At 48.7% G+C, this 20,832-nt stretch overlaps 1 protein-coding gene across 1 annotated transcript in view; it reads right to left on the bottom strand.

Moving 5' to 3' along the window:
- The window catches only part of LOC138515791 (17-beta-hydroxysteroid dehydrogenase 13-like), a 259,104-nt gene that overhangs the window by 15,881 nt on the left and 222,391 nt on the right, over positions 1 to 20,832 (bottom strand). Inside the window, exon 6 of the mRNA XM_069630516.1 lies at positions 97 to 213. Coding sequence (XP_069486617.1) covers positions 97 to 213 — 117 coding nt within the window. The remainder of the gene's footprint in view (positions 1 to 96; positions 214 to 20,832) is intronic.

Genomic DNA, 20,832 nt, shown 5'->3' on the forward strand with positions numbered 1-20,832 from the left:
CTCAGTGGACTGAGGCACATGCACCACCACCGCAAGGACCACAATACATAGAGGAACCACCGCAATCAGCCCTGGTTTACTGAACGAGGGACTTACCTGTCCAATAGTACATGGAATCTCACCCAAGAGGGGGCAAAAATCATTTTCTTGTTGGTCAGGATGCCATTCATGAGTTCCTTCACAACATATTCTGGCTTCAAGACTGGCCATATCCTAAGATTACAATTGAAAAAAAAGACTGTAAATAATATTTATGTTAAAGCAATTGTTTGTATGCAATGTTCTTGTAAACATTGTTTCGTCACAACATTGATGCCCCATCACTATGGCATGTGCCTACGGGCAGTGTGAGAATTGCACCGGGGCAGACTTTACTCGTAGCTTTCTTTTAAAATCTGTAGCATGCCACAAGGGCCAAAGGACTAACTGCTTAGCGTGTCAGCTGTAGGATCTGTGCTGACGTGGGTGTCACATGTTTGAATGTTGGGCAGGCTACTTCCTAACTCCATCCTTTGAGAGCGGTTAACTGAGCACAACTTACAATAAGCATTCGTGCCCCTGCAGTCCCCTTTCTACTCCTCCCATGGTTACCAAAGAGTTGGAGCTTATCGGTAGCCTAACATGAGATGGGGGAAATAAACTCTTCTTAGATTTGGGTCAAGGGAATGCTGCATTTATCTGAGTGATATAAATGATCACCTAGATTCTTTCAACTGGGGGAGCTGGGAAAACCAGAACCAGACAATAGGTACTACTTAAATAATATGAGGACTCCAGGGTCTGCAACCTGAGGCTTTGCAGAGTTTCTGGACTTCCACACCATGACCCTGTGTCATTGAAAATGCTGGCTAGAGTTTATGGGAGTTGTAGTCCAAAAAATATGAGGAGCAAAAGATTGCAGAGCATTGCGCAATGTGCCATTTAGATAATTAAAACGACCCAAAAGCATGTAACACAGACACAACATGCAGAGTCAATGTATATGGAGTTAAAAAAATTGTTCATGAAAATGTGCATCTCCAAATGTCTAAACTAAATATCTGAGCTGAGGAAGGGTTGTTAGAAAACATCACACATTTTTCTCTTGTCGCGTTACAAGCGTTCTGGATGGTGGATAACCTTGCAATAGATGGTAGACACACTATTCACTCACCAACAGTAAAAGCTCCTAAAGGTAGCCGTAAAGAAGGATTCATTATCAGTGTGTCTAACCTATTTGAAATTAATGGACTGGATCTTAGCACTAACTGTGTATTAGCAGGGTACCTTAAAAGTAACAATTATAAGACCTCTTTTAAAAACATACTTACCGTTAATGGATAAGATCCCCCTTCTTATGACTCACCTAAGAGGACTATGGCTACCGCTGAGGAAACAGGTCAAGTTGATTCCTATCGTGATATGCGGTGACTTTAATGCCAACATTCCTCCCAACTCTGTGATCAAACCTGCTGACGTCACTTCAGCTGAAACTACTGACCATTAATATCACCGAAAGAGAAATCCTTGGACAAATCTCCTTTATCAACATCATTTTCTGATGCTAAATGGCTCCTGCCCAGGGTACTCCCCAGGAAGATTCACCAGGGATTGTGGAAAGTGTGCCTCCGTCATTCATCATGTTTTTGTAAATCAACTTATTTTATCTTTGGTACTGGATAGGCCATTATTACTAGATAGGAAAGTGATCATTTGCCACTGCCAATAACCACTTAAATCGAATAAGCTGGAACCCTTCAAATCTGTTATAAGCTCATTCCTACGTGACCGACACTACAGGTGAATTAATTAACCTAGCTGTTACCAATCTTCAAAGTGACGTCATGACGATTAGCAAGAAAGACATTATTAAAGCAATATGCCCCGAGCGGTGGGGGCCTTACCGACTCAGGTAATGCCCCGGGGCACATACTTATAGGCCCGAGCAAAGCGAGGGCCTTAACGAAGGCCCCTGGGCATTACCAGAGTCGGTAATGGCCCTGCCGCGAGGGGCATATAGCTATTAGTACCCCGGCCCACAAAAAATGCGTGACCGGGGCACTAAAAGCTTTTTTTTTGTCCCAAAACGCTGCAGCGTTTCGAAAAAAAAAGACAAAGAAAATGGCCGCTGAGAAAGGGAAAACTGAGTCCATTTTCCCTTTCCATGGCGGCCATAGGGAGCGGACGCACTGGAAACAGAAGCGTTTCCAGCGCGTCCGCTCCCTAAAAAAAAAGAAGGTAAGTGCGGTTAGGAGGGCGGAAGAGAGGGGAACGGGGAAAAAAAACGTACTTGGGTCCCCGGCAGGGGGACGATGGGAGCCTCCTGCCGTGTGGAGGCTCAGAGCGTGGATGGCCCCGCTTCGAGCATCCTCATTGGCTGAGGGGCTGCCACACCCCCTGCTGGAGACAAAGGCAGTGGAATCCCGACAGAGGGATTCACGGCCTGTTAATGACTCAGCGAGGGCCAATCAGAATAGCTCTTTCATTCTGATTGCGCCCTCGCCGGGTGCTAATTCAAGATATGAGCCCTCCATTCAAAATATCACTACCCACATAACTGTCACCAGAAGAAATAAAAGTTCAGCTACTTCTACTGGTTACTTACATACGTCTAGGTGTAGATATGTCCATCTTGCTAAAAGGCTACTAAGGCGAGACCGCAGAACACTGGTTCATCTGATTCAGGATGGGGAGACTGCATTAGGGCCAGAAAAGCAAACTATCAAAAAGGCTAAGAGCGCACTTTAGGCAAAAAGACAAAGAACTCTGGCTAACCCTTGCCGATTGTGTAAATACTAGCGACTCAGTGCTTAATTTGTAAAAGAAATCAGTGTCAGGGACTACATTTTTGCTAGTACGCTTGTGTCACATTGTGGCAGGCAGCGTGGGAAGACTATGCTCAGATGTGGGTCACGAGCCTGCTGGGCCAAGAGACCCAAGCTACTCCACACTGATGATGCACAATAAGGCTGAAATATGTCTGTGGATGCTTGCGTTTCCGTGCAGAGGGGACGTGGCCTAGCAGATCAGGCTGGACCGCTCCCATTGCTGGCAGTACCAGACTGATTTGCATATGGCTGGTCCCCTCTTGCAATGGCACTTATGGGTTAAAAACAGTGGTGTGGAGGGTTGCCCAGAGAATTGCCATTGGTTGGTTGTGATTTATTCAATACCTCCACCATCACTTATTTGGTTATAGTTTGTCTCCCTATGGGAGAACCAAGCTGCACCTCACTGATGAAGCCCAAAAGGCTGAAACAAGTCTGTTGCTTGTGTTTCTGTGCAAAGGGGACATGGCCTAGAAGTTCAGGCTATACTGCTCCCATTGGCGGCAGCACTAGACTGATTTGCATATGGCTGGTCCCCTCTGGAAATGGCACAGACAGGTGAAACCATGCTGTGGAGGATTGCCCAGAGCATTGCCGGTGGTTACAATTTATTCAAAACCTTCCACCCATCACTTTTTTTGTTACAGTGTTTCATTAAACGTATAATCATCATTATCATTGTGCTGTGCTTCTTTAGAAGGCAAGTGGATCATAGTGACCATCTAATCACCGAAAACAAAGTGTGCTTTCCTCCTATGGTGAATTGATGGGCAAATGCAGGCAAAATCATTAATGAACAAATGAACGTTCCTGTCAAACACTGCAGCAAGATCTTCTTGTGTAGGTTGGCACTAAGGACAGGCCCTCCTCAGCAATGGCTGTTTCCCTAGCATTGCCCTGGTGTTGGTGCTGCTGGCTGTCCTGCTATTGTTAGCCCATCCTGCTGTGGCAATGATTCTGAATATTGCAGTAGCAGAGCTGCACCAATGTCAGGCAACACGAATGAAGCAGTGTGAGGGCAGGACCAGCACGGACACCCAGTATTGTCACAGTATTATGAAATTCTAACTCATTGTAATGCATGAAAATGGATAACTAGCACTGCCACATCAGTGAGGGTCATCAGGTTCATGAATTACATTGAGCCAGCCCAGCATGCAGAGACATGTGGCCAGTGCACACTGTTGATTGTTGTGTGGCTACTACTGACTGACAAATACAATGTTAATGTTCCAAGAACACCACATCATAATCAAAAGTAGTTTATGACAATAAGTGCTGGGGCTATAATATAAGTGGCAGGACTGAGCCCTGGCAAACACCCCCACAAATTAAGCACTGTAGAGACCACAGATCCTTTTGGAATATCTTAAATAGTGCTATGCTTAACTGTCCCCATTGAATGGAGCATCTCGAGAAGACAGGGTCAGCTAAATTGAGAATACTATTGGCCTGGAACCTGCTGAGGGTGATTATGATTTACCAAAAATTAAGGATTGGACTGATTTATTCTCAGCTTAAAAAATAAAAATAATTATTAAAAGTATTAAACCCTCTGGAGCGCTGGGTCTGGATGGAATTTGTAATGCCCTATTAAAGATGAACCCTGGGGGCGCTGTTGCGCAGATTTAGAAATGGCTGCAGCCAGAGAGTGCTCCATCGGAGACTTTGAAATCCTGAATAAAATCCGGCATATCACGGCAGTTGGAAACTTCAATAGCAGTCACAAAGGCAGAGGAACATTCAGGGATCAAGTGGGACCCCTTGCACTCCCCAGGTACCCCTCGAAACACAGATCCTGAGCACCGTTTCAGGGCTCGCCTTGGCGCAGATCTACCAACGTACAAGGAGGCCCTTCCCCCTTGAGCATCGGGCCAGGCGCCAAAATCAGACACTATTGGGCGGAATCGCCTGCCTTCAAACAGAGCACCGAGCCCCCAGCTGCAGAACCGTCGAGTGGGAGTTGGGACACCACCAGCTGTCCTGAAGTGATCGGGCTTCCTTGGAGAGCGTGAGCCTCTTCGCCCGGAACCGGGAGGTAGCGAGACCTTGCTCGTCTACGAGCACCCGCATCGGACCCTCCTAGGCAGCAAACATATATCCGGCTACATTGCGGCAAGGGGTCACCTACCTATACCCACGCTGAGATCCCGTTTGCGGAGCTCTGACAGCTGGCCTGGGGAGTGCAGTGGACAAGTGCTTGCTGCGAGTGAGGAGATGGGCACCCGACAAGCGTGACTCAGTAAGTGACGCTGCTGCTCCGACTCGGCGAGAGATCTGCCTGCAGAGACGATACCGGAACATGAGACGTGGTGAGTCGGGGTGGCCTGGGGAGATAGCATCAATCCCGAATGTTCCTCCCTCACCCCGCTCCCTGCCTAGGACACACGGCTGCTGTACTTCAACCCGCCCTGGGCTCCTGGCACACTCGGCCTGCTAAACCCCTGCCAACCTGTTGGGGGAAAATATACATTGGGCCAGAGCCAACAGCTCCAACAGACCTTTTGCAAGGAGCGGTGAACGCCTCCCTAGATCAGCAGCAAACAAAGCCCAAAAACTGTGGCGATATACTTTCCAATCACTGAGACAGATGACCGCAAACAGGGAAAGTAACTGAGCAGTGACTACTTCAGAGCCACCCACCACACCCTCAATGCGTGACACAGCAGGTGTGGTGCCACAAGTGAATCTCCCCCCACAATACCCACAGGTCACCCCCAGGGAGAAACCTTTGAAGCCCCACACCACTCCTCTGACACAGCAAGAGGGGCACCACACGCTGACCCTACCCAACCAGTGCCCGACAGCACCCGAGGGCTGCCCCCACCCCAAAGCCAAAGAGTTCGAGCCACTGACGTTGGTTCCAGATATGTTGGCAAGGACTAATAGAACCCCTCAGTAAACAATTGAGTCCCACAGAGACTTCCAGGATCCCAGAGTTGTGTGCCTCTGGCTCTATATGTGACCTCCTCCCTCAGCGGGCACATCTCAAGACCTGACAAAACGCACAAGCCCACCGTCAGTGGACCATACAACCAGGGCACTACAACACCAGGGTTGAGAGCTCGGTCGAGACCGTGGGCGGGGTAACAGTCGACATCATAGGGCCGTGAGACCCAGCAACACACCCCGTAAGCTGTTTGCAGCGTATTCTCCAGAATGGGTAACCCGAAAAGACAATCAAAGATGGAACAGTTTGCCAGAACGGACCGGGAACCATCCCAGCAGGAAGCTACTCCAGGCCCATCCCATCTAGACATCTCAACCCTAAACCAAACACTATTGGCATTCAAAAGTAGCACGGATGACCTTGGAGCTTAAATTAATGCTTTAACCTACAAAGTCGATGTCTCCACGATTCAAATTGACAAACTGTGCGACAGAATGACGGAAGCGGAGCAGCGAATCAGTGATGGAGAGGATAAATCGTAGAGCTCCAACGTGAGGTAGCCACCATATAACAAACAGTCAAAAACGTTGTGGCTAAAAAAGACGATCTCAAACGGAGATCCATACATTTGTATCAGAGGGGTTGCAGAGAGCACCCCTATAGACAATATGGAGCTGTTCGTTGAAAAACTGCTCAGAGAAGTCCTCGACAACCCACCAGTCACGAAGCTTTTCATGGTTGAAAGGCCACACCGCTCATTGGCAACAAGACCTCCACCAGGAGCCCCATAAAGGGCCATCATAGCACGAATCTTCAATTACAGGGACCATGACACTCTTCTAGGAGTGGCAAGAGAAAATAATTCCCTACAGTGGGGCTGTGCGACAATTCACCTGTTTCCAGACTTCAGCCAACAGGTACAGGACCTAAGAAAGCCCTTTCGAAACGTTAAAAACATCCTGAGAAAAAGGTCATATGATACTCAATGATGTTCCCTGCAAAACTCAGGGTGGTACATGATGCCAGGGTATCGTTCTTCACATCATCCGAGGCGGAGGAGCGGTTCGCCACAGATATTCCTGATCCCAGGGCCTCACCTCAGAGATCCTCCTGAACTAAGCCCGGCGCCACAGGGATCAAATCCACGCAATATACTGACAATATACGACCGCCGGACCAGAGCACACGCTGCCAACTGCCAGAAACACCCACTACAGGAAATGTAATAGCAAGCAAAAACTATGGTAACGAGCCTCCCGATGCAAGGAGGCACAGCAGCCGCCGGCACCCCCCGTGCCCAGCGGCACAGTAAAATGGTTTGGGGTTGATGTTCAGTATGTTTAGGGAGGGGGGCGGGATAAAATGGCCGGTAGGTTGGTGTTTCTGGTGTGGGAGGGGGGATGGGTGGGCTGTTAATTGTTTACCTCAAGTTAAGTTACAGGGAATGGGCGGGAGGGGGTGGGGAATTACTCTTCCAAGTGTACTCTATATGACCGAAACTTCCCAGGTACTGTATACATCACTGGGGATCAAGGGCTCTGACACTGCGCCCGCCTGACATGGACCTCTGTCTAGACATAACTTGACAAATTCACAAGGGGGAGAGAAGCTGACAGGAGGGGACATAACCTTGCTAATATGAATAATTTGAGATCTGAATGACACTTGGCCTAGTAGGATCGTTGTCTGTCTTCCCTCTGTTCCCCCTCCCTTGCCTTGTTGCGCCTTCAAACACTTGTGTATAGGAGCGTTATAAATGCCATATCATATCATATCATATCATATCATATCATATAATATCAATATAAGGCGGTTCACTAATGGTAAAAAAGCATGCCTAATCACAAACTACACCAGAAACCACCACGTGAATGTCCTATGCCTCCAGGAGACCCACTTGGGGAAAGAACATAAACTTCCCAATCTGGCTGGATGGGGCATTCACAGATACGGTTCACCCTACACCACCCACTCCCGGGTTGTGGCAAAATACATACATCGGTCCCTGAAGTTTAAACTCCATGACCTGATAACGGAGACGGAAGGTCGATTAATTCTGGTCGCCGGGGAACTAACAGGGTGGTCTGTGCTTTTCATCAACATATATGGTCCTAACTACCATAACCCAGACCTCTTCCAAAAATGTGCTGAACATCTTTGCACATTCCCCGACTACGAGGTGGTATGGGCTGGGGACTTCAACATCGCCCCCTTATTAGACCTGGACAGATCCACATCCGCCCAGACAACCCTTACAAAGGCTGCCCAGAAATGGAAGCCCATCGCAACAGATCATGCACTTATTGACACCCGGCGACTCCTCCACCCCAATAGTCGGGAATTCACCTTTTACTCCGGGGTTCATGACAGTTCTTCCAGAATCGACTACGTCCAAATGTCCCCAGAGCTGGCCCGCGTAACCCTTAGAGGACAGATCCTCCCCCGAACCCTGTCCGACTACTCCCCAGTCTTGGTACAATTCACAGGCCCGAGCACCCCACCCAAACAACTTCGGTGGAAGTTCAGAGCTCGTGCACTGGAGGACAATGTTTTTTGTGAAGAAATCTGCCAAAATATTATCGAGGTTTTTTTTGTTTTTTATACTTGATTCAATTGTGATTAAAACATTTTTTTACAAGACTTGTTCCTGGAAGTTAATTACGTCATTGGTTAGTCCGGTCTAATCCTTCTCAACTTTTCTTTGGCGAGTTAGCCAGATGTGCCTCAGCCTCTTCGTTATGCATCCTTGATCCTCCATTGAGTAAACCGATACATCTGAAGAAGCCTACAACCGCGATTATCCAGGACGACTTATCCCCACTCATCAGCCTAGTCCACCATTCTTCTTCGTCGTAGTAATATACGAGTTTCTGAACAGGCGGCCCAGATAGAGGGAGCGTGATGTTATCACCCCTGTGCAGTTTAGCAGTAGGTGTTTGACCTTCTTCCAGGGTGTGTATCCAGTCTCTCTAGAGTATACGTTTTTTTTGCTTTTTCTGGGTTGCTGATGAGTTCTTCTTCCGAACTACCCACCCAGTGTAGGAGCGTTTCAGTCCTTAGCGCCCACTCCTGTAGCATTTTGCATGATCCTGTTTGGATTTCCTGATTTGTTGCCTTCAGGATAAGCAGTGGGGAAGGCAGCAAAGTTTTTCTGTAGAGCAAGGCTTCATTCCGTGCCACAATTGAGCCCAAAGATTGGAAGGACAGTTCCCTCCCTATCAGTGCGATCGGCAAAGATTGTGGGAGGTTGAGGACCTTCTTCCATTATAGACCTTCTAACTTTGGCCAAAAACTGGGGGTAGATAAGGCAAAGCCTCAGCCCCGTAGGTTAAGCTAGGTACCACTTTGGTTTTGTAGAAGATCAAGATTGGAGACATTGTAAAGCGCCCAAATTTAGTGGCAATTGCGCGAGTTTGAGTAATCAAAAGGCGAGCTTTTGTCATTAAGCTTTCTTGCATTTGCATTTCTTTAGTGTGTTTGTTCAATATAATTCCCAAGTATCTGAAGTTATTCACGAGTTCCAATGGCTGGTCTTCTACTAACCAAATGAAGTTCTCTGGTTTCCTCGTGTTCTTTCCAAAGGCCATGATTTTCGTTTTATCTAAGTTCATCTGAAGATGATTGTCTTTCAGGTATTTAGCTAAGTTATTGATTTGCCTCTGTAGTCCTATCAGCGTTTGATCCATGAGGATATAGAGTTCTTCCAAGTAAACACAGGCTCCGTTCCAGACCCTAAGGTGGTTTGGGAAACCTTCAAAGTATATATTCGGAGCTGTTGCATATCCACAGAAGGGGGGGTCCTGAAGTGTATCCGCAGGTCCATTTCGGCAATGGAAAACAAAATAAAAAAAATGAGAGGCTCGGCAGGCCCAGCAGGACTCCCGAGAAGTGCAGACCCTGCTGGGGAAAAGGAGGGAAGAAATTCACACCCTTATGGCCAGAGAGGAGGGATTCCTGGAAGACCCAATAGCAACCGCTAGGTATGGAGAGGGTGACCGCCCCAGCAGGACCCTGGCGTGGGCAATCAGGCAGGAACGGCACCTTGACCCCATAGTGGAAATAGAGATGGAAAATGGGGAACTTACCAGGGACAACGGGAGAATCAACGAGACCATACGAGAATTTTATGGGAGACTATACACCACTCCGACTAGCGCCGGCCACAATAGCATCACACACTACCTAGATAAGATAGCCTTGGGGTGGCTGGATCCAGACCATGGAACGCTGATAAACGATTCCCCTTCAGATGAGGAATGTCTTAAAGTAATCCGCTCCCTCTCAAATGGTAAAGCCCCCGGAACTGATGGTATTACAGCTCAACTATATAAGGCCTTCCCTAACCTACTTATACCTCACCTGCGCAGTATGTATGAGGCAGCCAGCGACGCGGGCACACTCCCCGAATCCACTAGGACAGCCCTAGTGACAGTTCTGCTTAAACCCGATAAAGACCCCAGCAAGTGCTTATCTTACAGGCCCCTATCTTTGGTGAACACCGACAACAAGATTCTGGCCAAGCTCTTGGCAGATAGACTCCTTCCATTCATGCCCAGCCTGGTCCTCCCTGACCAGGCATGGTTTATACCTGGCCGTTCTACGCAAAATAACTTACAGAGACTATTTGCGCTGATGCACATTATGAATCCGGACGTCCCAAAAGCAGTGGCCGCCCTGGACGCTGAAAAAGCATTTGACTCTGTTGAATGGCCATTCTTGTTTGAAGTCCTCTGCCGGGCAGGCCTGGGCACCACCTACCTACAATGGGTACGCTTACTATACACAGCTCCAAGGGCACTGGTGTATACCAAATGAATACAATCTGGGGCAATTTTCCCGACTCACAGCACTAGACAGCGTTGTCCCTTTTCCCCCATATTGTTTGCCCTAGCAATCGAACCCGTAGCATGCCCCCTACGTGAATATCATACCCATAGAAGAGTAAGAATTCACTCACATACCTCCATCGTCTCCTTATACGCGGATGACATGTTGATTTATGTTAAACACCCACAAACTAATTTAGAGGAGATCACTGAATTCGGGGCGTTAGCAGACCTGCGTATCAACTGATTCGCAAAATCCGTCCCTCCCTCACTTTCCATGCTACTAAACTCCTAATCTCCTCCCTCATCTTTTCCCGCCTCTTCTACTGCTCCACTCTACTCTTCGGACTTCCCTCTTCTCATCTTGCTCCTCTTAAATCCATATACCACTCTGCTATTCGTACCCTTTGTCTTCTTACCTCCCGCGACTCCATCTCCTCTTCGCTCTCTCACCTTGGCTGGCTACCTTTCCACCTACAACTAAAATTCCACTTTCTCTGCCTTGTTTTCAAATCCCTCCATGGTCTTGCTCCTCCTTATCTCTCCTCCCTTCTCTCCTTCTACTCCCCCTCTCGCTCCCTTCGTTCTGCTGACCACTTCTTTCTCACTGTACCCTCCTCCCCCTGCGCTTCCTCTCGGTTCTGCTCTTTCCATCTTCTTGCTCCGCTGCACTGGAACTCTCTCCCCCTCCCAATCCGCTCTTCCACCACCCTCACCTCATTTCGCACCTCCCTTAAATCCCTTCTCCTCCATTCCCCTCCGTGAAGCCCCCCTGCCCTCTCGACTCCCCCCCTGATTTCACCTCTTCAATTCCTCTCTCCCCTTTCCCTTTACACTCTCTCTCCCTTCCTTCTACATTCTTTCAATACTTCTCCTGCACCCCTCAACACTCCCAACTCCCACTCCACTTCCCCCCCTCTCAGGTAATTGCTCTTTACACTGTTTTATGGAATGATTCATATTGTAATTTTTTTTTGCTCACATTGTTAATTGTTGTTATTTCTGTGTATTTGTTGTTCCAATGTACAGCGCTTTGGTGCAAAGCGCTTTATAAATAAATAAATAAATCAATCAATCAACTGGTCCAAGTCTGAGGTTCTCCTGCTTACCCCCTGTGTGACCCAACAAGACATCGGCGATGCCTTTGCCTGGTGCCCACAGGGAATCCGTTATCTGGGCATTCAGGTCTCTACGTCCCCCACTACATTATATGAAGAGAATTACATGGCGGCCCTGGAGAGCCTAGAACATAAAGTAGATAACTGGATACGTCTCCCCATCGCCCAGGCGGCCAGGATCTCGTTATCCAAGATGATAGTCTTACCTAAATTATTATACATTTTCAATAACGTGCTGATATGGCCACCCGTTGGTTTCTGGGCTCGGCTCAGGAGTATGATGAATAAGCTGATATGGGCCGGAGGGGCAGCCCCGGGTATCACTCGACACATTGTGCCGCCCATGCTCACAGAGTGGGCTGGATGTACCTGACCTGGATGTACCTGACCTGGATGTACCTGACCTCTTCTTATATTACCTGATAGTGCAGGGTCAATACGCTGTCTGGTGGTGGACCCCCATGAGTGACCTACCACATACGCTCTTAGAGAAAGCAACCATACAACCAAATGACTTGAGGGGGCTGCTATGGGGTACGCAAGAGCAACATTCTAGGTCAGAGGTGCAGCCCCTGGAGGTTACACTTAAGGCATGGGACCGTCTGGCACGATGGGCCGGCTTGGAACAGCGGTACTCTCCTTCCATGGCCATATATAACGATAGGGGTATCCCACTTACACATGAGATAATTTTCCAACAACACTTTGCAAACCTACACATCAACTCACCCGATGGCAGATTTATCTCATGGGACGTACTTAAGGGAAAGGGAGGGTGGTCCCCCATAACAATGTTCTTGTATTATCGGTTGTGCGAGGAACTACAATCCAGGTGGACGAACTTCCCAAATGCTCCCATTACTTCTCCTATAATGTCGTATGTCACCACACCACTGTCCACGAGGGAGCTGGTATCTTCTTTATATGGAATAGTACGGTTACACAGACCCTCTCAAGCAAATCCCTACAGGGATAAATCGGAGGATAACTTGGGGAATATACTGACTGAAGACCAGTGGGTTACACTATTCACACAAACCAGAACCATATCCATAAACAATAGGTTTTGCCTGATGCACTTCAAATTCCTACATCAAATATATTAGTCCCCTCTTCGCCTGAATCCGCTTTACCCGGACAGGTCCCCGAATTACAAAAGATGCAGTCAGGTCCCCACAGATTTCTACCATGTAGCATGGCTGTGCCCCCAGGTACAAGTACTATGGTGTAAAATTGTGTAGGCAGTATCCACGATGCTGCACACACAGGTGTCGCATTCCCCAGTGATCTGGTTGCTCGCCATGGTAGAGACGGGCACCCGGAGTGAGAAACGCCTCATGGGAATGGCATCCATAGTGGCAAGGTCGCTCATTGCCAGAGCATGGGGTGCGAACAGAGCCCCCACCTTTCAGAAATGGCTCAACATCATGTCGAGGTGTGAGGTGAGAGGGACGCAATATCACCAAACGCACCCACCCAGCAGTAAACCCAAGGACTACTGGGCACCATTCCGAGCATGCATAGCAGAGAGCAGAGGCCATGGTAGATCCCACCCCACTGGATTAGTTTCAGTGGGAAATGTAACATTTGCTACTCCTTATCTGTAATCCAGCAATCAGTGACCCCTGGGATAAACTTAAAGTATGGAAAGTAAATGTCATATGAACGGGCCGGCCGATGCTTAACTCGATGGACAAAAGGAAGAGCTCGATACAATCAGACTTTTGATGTACCTGTGAAAACTTGTAATTCCCTCTGTATGGTTTGAAAGAAGGGGGGGTGGAGGGCGGGAGTTGGGGCTCACAACCCCTTATTCTTTTGACTATTACCTGTTTGTAAGCAAATAAAAATGCCAATAAAAACAGTTTTAAAAAAAATAAAAAGTTGAACCCTTCCCTCAAGGCTAAAGCTTTACATCTGCTCTTCACCACTATTAGCATCACTGGGCAGCTCCACACCTCTTCGACCAATAGTATTGTTGTACCTGTGCACAAAAAAGGACCTCGTAATAACATAAGCATTTACAGAATACTTGTCATGATAGACGCCCCAGCCAAGGTTTTTCACGAATCCTACTTCAGAAATTAAATGCTTGGATTGAACTGAATAACAACATACCATATAATCAAACTGGTTTTCAAAAACACACCAGTGCCATTCATAACATCTTGACGCTAGTGACCACTGTACAATTGGCATGAAACACATGAAACCAGCTGACATATGTAGCATTTATAGACTTCTATTTGGCATTTGACACTGTCATTGCTGCATCGATTGGTGCTTCCCCAGGGTCACGAGACCCGGAACACAAAGGGATGCAGCGACGGAGAACAGATCCGCCTATTTTCTGCTGCCTGCACTCGTGGAAGGATCCGGACCGTGAGTAGCCTTTTCTCTTCATTTCTTCTTTTTTTCCCTTTTTATTAATGTATTTGGACCTCTTGTGGTCTCCCGCCCCTCCTCAAAGCCAGCTCCTTCCTCCCCTTGCCCGCCCTCGACGCATCCTAATGGTGCTTCCCAGGTCACAAGACCCGGAACACCATATTTTAATCCCCCCACCCCTCAAGGCAGTAGGCGAAGGGCACAGGAAAGGGGCACTTTCTGTAGGGCACCTACCATCCCTGTTTGCCTTTTTGGCCTGGCGCCTCAGCCCTGCAGGGAGCCAATGCCGTCCATCTACAGTTACTTCCAGGTAAGGGACATCTCCACTGATTCTTGCCAATGTTTGTATTTACACACTTGCATTTTGCGGGCCTGGATTTCCCTTTTTAAATGTCTGTTTCGGTCTTGCCTCTGTTTGTAATTTGCCACACTTGCATTTTACGGGTCTAGATTTCCCTTTTTAAATTGCTGTTTCGGTCTTGCCTTTGTTGTATTCTGCCACACTTGGATTGCTCCTCAGTAGGGCACTTAACTTGGATTGCATCACACATAGCTTCACACATTTCACTTGCCCACTATTTGACTACACCCTACAGCAAATACCGTGCAGAGTACCAGTCTGCACCAGAGGGAGAGGACGTGTTCTGCTGTGCTGCTGCTTTTTCTGCTTTTTGTACGTGTTTCCTTTAAGGAAAACAACCTCCACTGGCTTTAAAAACACTTCTACAGCGCGGAGCGTGCGCAACGCGAGCCTCGCCACCGACACCGTGCCTGCCAGTGAGTCCTGCTTCAGAGGTGAGAAAGACGACGACTTTTGCCGTCGGAAAACTACTCGAACTGTGATCTGTGTCCTGTGAGCAAATTTACACTCGATCTATAATTACCTCACCTCTGTCTTCCCACTTATCTACGAGCCCCGCTCTCTGTTCCCCCTCGGTGCACAGTGCGCGACTCGCCTAAATATGGAGGACGACTCCGATTCACGTATCCTCAGAAGTCACGTGAAAAAAAATTCTCCGCTCACGCTGCAACCTCCCACTCTGGAAAACTCATTCTTCACGCCCAAAACAAGGATCGTGTCTGATCCCATTCTGGACTGCCAATCTCCCACTACATCGGGAGACCACCGCTTCCTTCCCAGACGAAAAGACAACACACCCTGCCTCTCGCCCATGGAGCGAATTCCGACTCCTCCGGAGATCGCGATGGAGCTTGATCCATCCGCCTAATGCGCTCGACTCGGAGGTCGGGACACCTACAGCAATAGAGGTTCTCCCCGCCAACGCCTCCCGCCCCGTTACCGCTCCGGCAAGTGACCTAACCGACGAGAGGATCGGAGGATCCCTCGCGGCAGGTCTGAGGGCAGGGGCCGAGGCGGATGTCGACGACTTGATGCCCGCAGGGGAGCTGCACGGCAGACTCAGGGGTCACAGTGAAGAGACGTCTCAACTTCAACCCGTTTCTTCCACTACGCCCACTACACCCTCATTTCAAGGGAATCTAGAGGGCCAATCAGAAGAACATCCCGGTCTGGCGACTCAGATTTGCAACCCAAACCAGGAAAAGTGTCCCAAACAAGGCCCTGCCAAGGCACTTCAGCAAACCCCAAATGGAACTCTGCTGTCTCTTACTGTCCTGGCCTTGGTCCACAACTATCCGCAGGGAGGACTGTCGGAACAACCCGATACAGCCCCACCTCCATTGCCACTCTCCGCTGTTTCCATCCCCACAGGCTTACTTGTCAACTCTAACCTGTGTCGGCCCGCAGAACCAGCGAACCAGTCTCTGGATCTGGTACAAGCAGAGTCCGTGGGCTATGACTCAGACTCGGAATCCCACACCCACAGTGACATGTCTACATCTAACTCAATCCAAGACGACGACGATCAGCTTAAGGCTGCACCTATCTTAATCTCCAAACCGAACTCGGTGATAAATAAGAAAAGACCGCAGTATTCTAAGAGAGGGAAGCCTAAACCCAAACTCCCTCTGTCCCAAGGATCCGGGGACAACTCTATTGTACAAAAAAGAAAGGCAGATCTGAAAACAAAAGAAACCAAATCAACCACAAGCTCGGCCTCACTAGTGCCTCTCAAAAAACGGGGTACTGGGAAAAGGCTGCTACCTGTTACGCTCCTCTCCAACGCTCTGTTGAATTTCTTTAAAACACAAGGAAAGCGCAAACTATCCAACGATTCCGAGTTGTCGGACGCAGAAATTCTTGAGGCACTGGAAGAGACTCCTCCATCAGCCAAATGCAGAAAAACACAACTGACCAAATCCACAAATGTGCTGACCACAGAACACTTGCCTTGTTCAGCCACTGAGGAACCTAGCTCAAAGACAGTGCCCTGCAATCATTCAGAAGCTACGGTCAAAATAGCTGACACGCCAGCACAACATCGGCAAGTAACACGCACAGACCCTGTGCCCACCGCCCAACTAGTCCTCCCGATTACGGCTCCCACGGAACAATCCCTACTTAAAGTGGGCAAGACAGACGCACTGGTCATCACAAGTCAAATCCACCACCCAGAAGCCCTAGGCCTGAAGCCAACAAACCCAGAGGTTTCTACAATTAGTAAAACAACCGAAACATCGCTAACAGAAGCACGAACGCTCCAGCATGGAATGCTGGACATATTCGAACTACTTCAGCCCAAAGTATACCCTGTGCATAAAGGAACGAGCCTGCAACCCGGGTCCAAAGCTCACACATCGACACCCAACGCCCGCCCGCCCGCACCTTCCTATCCAACGGATCCTCTACCACAATCAGCATCAAGACGCGGCCCCTGGAACTCTTCGTCAAGGATTGCTAACTTACCAGAGGCAGCCGCTACTACTCCGGGACGGCGGCACTCGGTCTCGAGCACTTTACCAACAGGCAGCAGAGAACTCTCCCCAAAAAAGGGATGCACAACTGAATCTCAAAAATCTACACTAAAAGACTCGCCACATAATAAGAGAGACATGACCACGATAATGTCAGCCATAACAATTGCCATGGCGCCTTTCTGCAAACTCTACAAAGCCATAGGTGACGCTTCAAAAGCGTCACCTATGGCTTTGTAGAGTTTGGCAATCATCCAATCTAAGCTGTCCTATCTGGAAGGCTTTATCACGGCCATCGACCTGAAATACGACATCTCAGAAAGGAAAAGAGACAGAATCGACCTCGACGCGGATCACGGCCCGGCCATCCCAAGCTCAAAACTCGTGTCACCGAGGCCGCAAGAATCAAAATCAACTCAGACTCTTAGACCAAAAGAGAACGATGACATTGCTTCTATTTTTCTCAGCAAAAACAAACCGGCTCCAACTCCGAACAGAGCATCCACGAAGATCGATGCCACGACCACCAACAACGTGGGCCCATTGCATAACCAGGAGCTGGGGAAAAAAGCTCTTAAACTTGCGGAGAAGGAGCAAACAAACCCTCCAACGCAACTCCTCCTCAACGCGAACTACCCATTGCTCACAAGGAAAATTGCAACAACACATGATAACGCCGTCATAGAACCACTGCAAACGTCTGCCGCCGACGCGATAGTCCTAACTCACTCACCCAAAACTGCCAGGGAATTCTCAGACTCCAGCCCTCTAAGCAACCTCTCGCAGCATCCTGATCCAGAGACCCACACGGCCTCCGGGCACTTGGAGGACAATCCACAAAAGGAAGCAAGACGGCCCTCAACTCCCACGGAGAAGATAACAACCCATCTACCCTCAAGAACCCAAAAATGGGACGTCCTCCAAGCCAACAACCCAGGAAAGATGAAGCTCACCTCCTATCCACATGAATTCTTTCAGCGAATAAATGCTCCTCAACCCCAATAACTGACTCTGCACAAGGAAACTCGTCGTCACACCATACGACACCACACAGAGCTACAGGAAATACTAAAGCCTATGTCAAAAATGTCAAAACCACGCGAATATTCAAAATTGAACAGTCCTCAAACAGAGGCAAATACATGGTTCTCAATCGCAGAACGGTGCTACAGATCACAGCATCCACATCTGAGCTAAAGAACTTGAAAACGGACGATTTCACACTAATTGAGCCCTACCATAGAGACAACAAGGCGAAAGCATATCTCCACATCAAATCAGACGCAATCCAACAGCTAACCCGGAAAGTCGCATCTGAACTAAAAGCAGACGGATTTCTTCTATCTGAGATTAAAAGCTCAGCTCCATCAGCTAAGAAAGGAATCCAGGAAGAGAACATAGTCAGCAAAAGCAAAGATAAGATAACCTCACCAGATCACCACCACTCTCGAAAAGTGGAGTTAAGAGCCCATTTCCGGGTGAGTCCAGACAGGGAACCCGCCCGCCACGACGAAGACAGTAAGACATCCAGAAGAACTGACCCGATATCCTCCACGAGGAGACTAGGAGTGTCCGTCCGCCGAACTTACCCAACCGATGAGTCGGAGGGCTTTTCACCTCGAGACTCTCGACACAGAAGTAGGCACAGCCCGCCCCAACAGTCTTTCACGAGACACCACGACCCGCAAAGAAGCGAGAGGAAACGAGAGCATTCCCCGCAACGAAGAAGACTTAACAGCTACAGAAATCGTAGGAAGCAATCACCATCTCTCAGAGTTCCGGAAACATCGGCCCACTTAAACAAAGATTCGTCGGCAGGCGGCCCATGGAACTGGCTAAAAGGAGCGTTAACCGCCAATCGAAGCAGATAGCAACTACCCACCGGAGCCAGCCCACCTTCCCTAACAAAGACGCTGTCACTGGCCTCGTGGAACACCAGAGGCCATGCCCACTTAACCGACGCCAATAGTGAGGACCTGGGCCGCTATGACATCCTTTGTCTCCAAGAGACATGGCTCCTAGAAAAACCATCCATGGATGGATTCGAGATCGAGACTTCCCCGGCGGTCAGGGGCCTATTAGGCCGCCCCTCAGCTGGCCTATTCATTGCTGTAAAAACAGGCCACAATCTAAAAATTGTCAAAACCATCGTGAGATCCTACGGGATACTGGCATTACTCATTGAATGGACCCACTTCACTAAATCACCAAAGCAACGGTCAGTGACCTCGCTGGCAATTGTCACGGTGTACTGGAACCCTCAAAGAACGTCGTCCATGGCCTTCTGTCAATCTATGGCTGAAACAATCGACAAAATCGTAATTGAGTGCAAAACCGTCCACCTCTTAATATGCGGTGACCTGAACGCCAATTGCCACCATCCAAAAGAAGCTCCGTCGCAATCGCCAACTGCTGCATCAACGGATTCAAGAGGACACGCCTGGATGACACTGATGTTGGCCAGGAACATACATAACGCAGCATGGATCAAAGACTGGCTCCCGCAAATCCCAACCTGGGAAAGAGGTTCTTCAAAGGCTACGTTGGACTACATCTTTATTTCTGAACCCATGTGCCCAGAGATCGAAAACTTCAAGGTTTCCAAAAAGCTCCAGAGCGATCACAACATGCTCAGCGTCGTCTGGTCTTCTGTTTCTCAAGAACCCAGCAACTACAAATCGTCGGTAGAGGTAAACCCCCAACAAAATCGTCTACGCTTGACAGCGGCCAGTGTCAGAGCCATGACCAAGCAATACGCTACAACCTGGGCCGATCCAACAACGGCTGAGTCACTGCTGAGACCTAACTACATTCCGCTTCTGACCAACCACAAGTCCACCCAGAAAAAGAGAAACAAACCTCCCACTACTTTCAACCACACCTACGACAAACTCATAGCGGATAACAAAAAGGCTCTGAGGAAATTGAAACGCACTGCAAAAGCTGAAAATACCATATCGGCATGGGCACTTTGGGCAAAAGAAAACAAAACCTACAAAGCATGGATAAGATTGCGAAGGGCCACTATGTACCAAAACGACGCATAAACCATGATGAGAACACTGGCGTCAAAAAAATCTGCCGACTTCTGTGCCCTGATCAACACCGTGCAAGGTAACACCCGAGCAAACATGATCAACTCGGTTCCGGCAGCCTCCTGTGTACACTTCTTCACAAAGCTCTTCGCTACTCCTGCTTTGAACTTGACCCAAGAGCCGGAATTCAATAGGACCCCCTGGGTCGATCTTTCCACGAAAGCTGACATCTACGAGGGGATTCAGAAGCTTAAATCATCCAGAGCTCCGGGACCTGACGGGCTCACGAACATTGATCTAAAAGAAAACATCGATGAGTGGACAGAGTTTATCAGTCTTCTGTTTACACACTGTAGAATCAGCAGAATGATATCATCGTCGTGGACAGAAGCCACCCTGATTCCGATCTTCAAAAAGGGAAGCAGAGAAGACCCGGCAAACTACAGGCCTATAGCCCTACTTGACATCACGGGCAAACTGTTTGCCACTCTTCTCCTCGACCACTTTCGTCGATGGGCCAAATCCGCCCCATGCGAAGATCAATTCCAGATGGGCTTTAAGAAGAACGGCGGGACAGCAGTCAACATCCTCATCCTCAGCATTCTAAAGGCTAAGATAAAGCAGGGCGCTCCAACTGTCTATGCAGCTTTTATAGACCTGTCAAAGGCCTTCGACAGAGTCGATAGAACGTGCCTATGGAAAAAGCTTCAAGGATGGAGTTGCCCAGACGAAATCCTCCAACCGATCATAGCTCTCCACTCGAAGACATCCCTACGCATCCGCTTGAACAACCAAGGCTCTCTCACCAAAGAAATTCCATCAGAAAGAGGAGTGAAACAAGGACGCCCGCTGGCGCCGGCCCTCTTTGTTGCATTCCTGGGAGACTTCCAAAAATCTGAAGTGACGGTCCGCAGCTTTCCTCCGAAGCTGGGTAAC

This window comes from Ambystoma mexicanum, chromosome 6q, assembly GCF_040938575.1.
Source record: "Ambystoma mexicanum isolate Mex_15411 chromosome 6q, UKY_AmexF1_1, whole genome shotgun sequence".
Taxonomy (NCBI): Eukaryota; Metazoa; Chordata; class Amphibia; order Caudata; family Ambystomatidae; genus Ambystoma; species Ambystoma mexicanum.